This window comes from Merops nubicus, unplaced genomic scaffold (genome assembly GCF_000691845.1).
Source record: "Merops nubicus isolate BGI_N331 unplaced genomic scaffold, ASM69184v1 scaffold27361, whole genome shotgun sequence".
In the NCBI taxonomy this organism is placed as follows: Eukaryota; Metazoa; Chordata; class Aves; order Coraciiformes; family Meropidae; genus Merops; species Merops nubicus.
The window spans coordinates 11,552-13,193 of record NW_008588312.1 but is presented as its reverse complement, the minus strand read 5'-3'; the positions used below and the strand labels follow the sequence as shown (position 1 = coordinate 13,193).

Genomic DNA, 1,642 nt, shown 5'->3' with positions numbered 1-1,642 from the left:
GTACCCTGCGATAGGATGAGGGGCAATGGATACAAGGTGGAGCACAGGAAGTTCCACCTCAACATGAGGAAGAACTTCTTTACTATAAGGGTTCCAGAGCACTGGAACAGGCTCCCCAGGGAGGCTGTGGAGTCTCCTGCCTTGGAGACTTTTAAAATCCATCTGGATGTGTTCCTGTGTGAGCTGCCCTAGACTAGACGGTCCTGCTCTGGCAGGGGGGGTGGACTTGATGATCTCCAGAGGTCCCTTCCAACCCCTAACATTGTGTGACATGAAAGCCTGTACAGGAATAGATTTTTATGGTTCAGCTCGACTCCAGACTCTCATCTTAACTTCACAGCAAATGCATAAATGTAGCTACACAGCGAGGTGAGCTAGTACAGTGGTTTCCCACAGTGCAGAACAGTTGCCAAACACTTCTTCAAGTGTCTGGACAGTTACAGAAGCATGCCATATCTGAAATCTCTCTACTGACTCTTCTGTTAACATCCTTGACACCTAATTAAATCCCCATTATTATTTTACCTTAAATTTCAGCACATACAGTATGGGGGCAAATGTCTCGGTGTGGACGATGGGTGCATTATGAGGAAGGCCAGTCACAATGGTTGGTTCAACATAGTTTCCAGGGCGATCTATAACCTTCAAAACACATAAAAGAAGAAACAATTGAGCAATTTCAAACCAGTATCCTGCTTACCACTAGTGTCAGTAGTAGTGTCAGTGTTCATAGTCTCATTTCTGTAGCTGTGCCTAGCAACCAGACATAGCTGGTCAGGTCATCCGAGTAGGTAACGTACATTTCACTCGTTTCAGCAGTTAAAATACAGAAGCATTAACTGAAGTCTACCAAGGAGGTAATCATATCTCAAAAGCCTAGCAGTTGACATTCCACTTCCTTTCCTCTACTTCTAATCTGATTAGTCAGCTTCAAAGTTATCAGCAATAAAGAAGGTTCCAGTGAAAGATAAGAATTCTCAGAACATTAAGACCCTGAAAATGAAACCTTCCACATGGTGAAGATGTACAGGTGGCTCTCTTGAATCTTCAGTTTTTATTTTCTGGTTTGATATTGTGAATCCAGGGACAGAGCAGCCATTTTTTTCTCTGTTATGGGTTGGATATTTTCACCATCACTTGCATCTAGGGAGTAATGCAAGAAACAGTCACAAGCTCTTAGCCATTTTTGGAGGAGAAAGTAGCTTCCAAGTAGATCCATCTTCACTTGCAGAGCTGCAATTCAAATATTCTCACACTGACTTAACATCCTGTAATGGCTGACAAGGCAAACTGAAGTACAACCTTGGCCTAAGCCACCATGTTACTGTATTTTTTTACCTAAAGCACTAAACATAGCAGGGAGAATGAAAGTCAGTCACCTTTCCACCGTAGACCACAGTGCCACCCTGTTGTTTTGCTTGTTCTACTGCATCAAGGAACATTTTCACTGCTGCTTTGGTATGAAGAGGCCCATACAGAGTGTCAGCTAAAAACAAAAGATCCAGAAGCACACTTTCAGCAAAACAGTATACCTTTGCAAATATTCTTATCATGACATTTTGGGAGTAATTATTTAACCTGTCCACGATGAGCAGTATTAGCTGGATTCTTTATCTCCCATTCAGAGTTTGTATTCTAAAAG

At 42.4% G+C, this 1,642-nt stretch overlaps 1 protein-coding gene across 1 annotated transcript in view; it reads right to left on the bottom strand.

The window, feature by feature from the left end:
- Positions 1 to 525: 525 nt before the first annotated feature.
- Positions 526 to 1,642, bottom strand: part of ALDH7A1 (aldehyde dehydrogenase 7 family, member A1) — a gene marked incomplete at both ends in the record, with an annotated part of 11,972 nt that continues 10,855 nt past the window's right edge. The window contains 2 exons of the mRNA XM_008949227.1: positions 526 to 642; positions 1,380 to 1,486. Coding sequence (XP_008947475.1) covers positions 526 to 642; positions 1,380 to 1,486 — 224 coding nt within the window. The remainder of the gene's footprint in view (positions 643 to 1,379; positions 1,487 to 1,642) is intronic.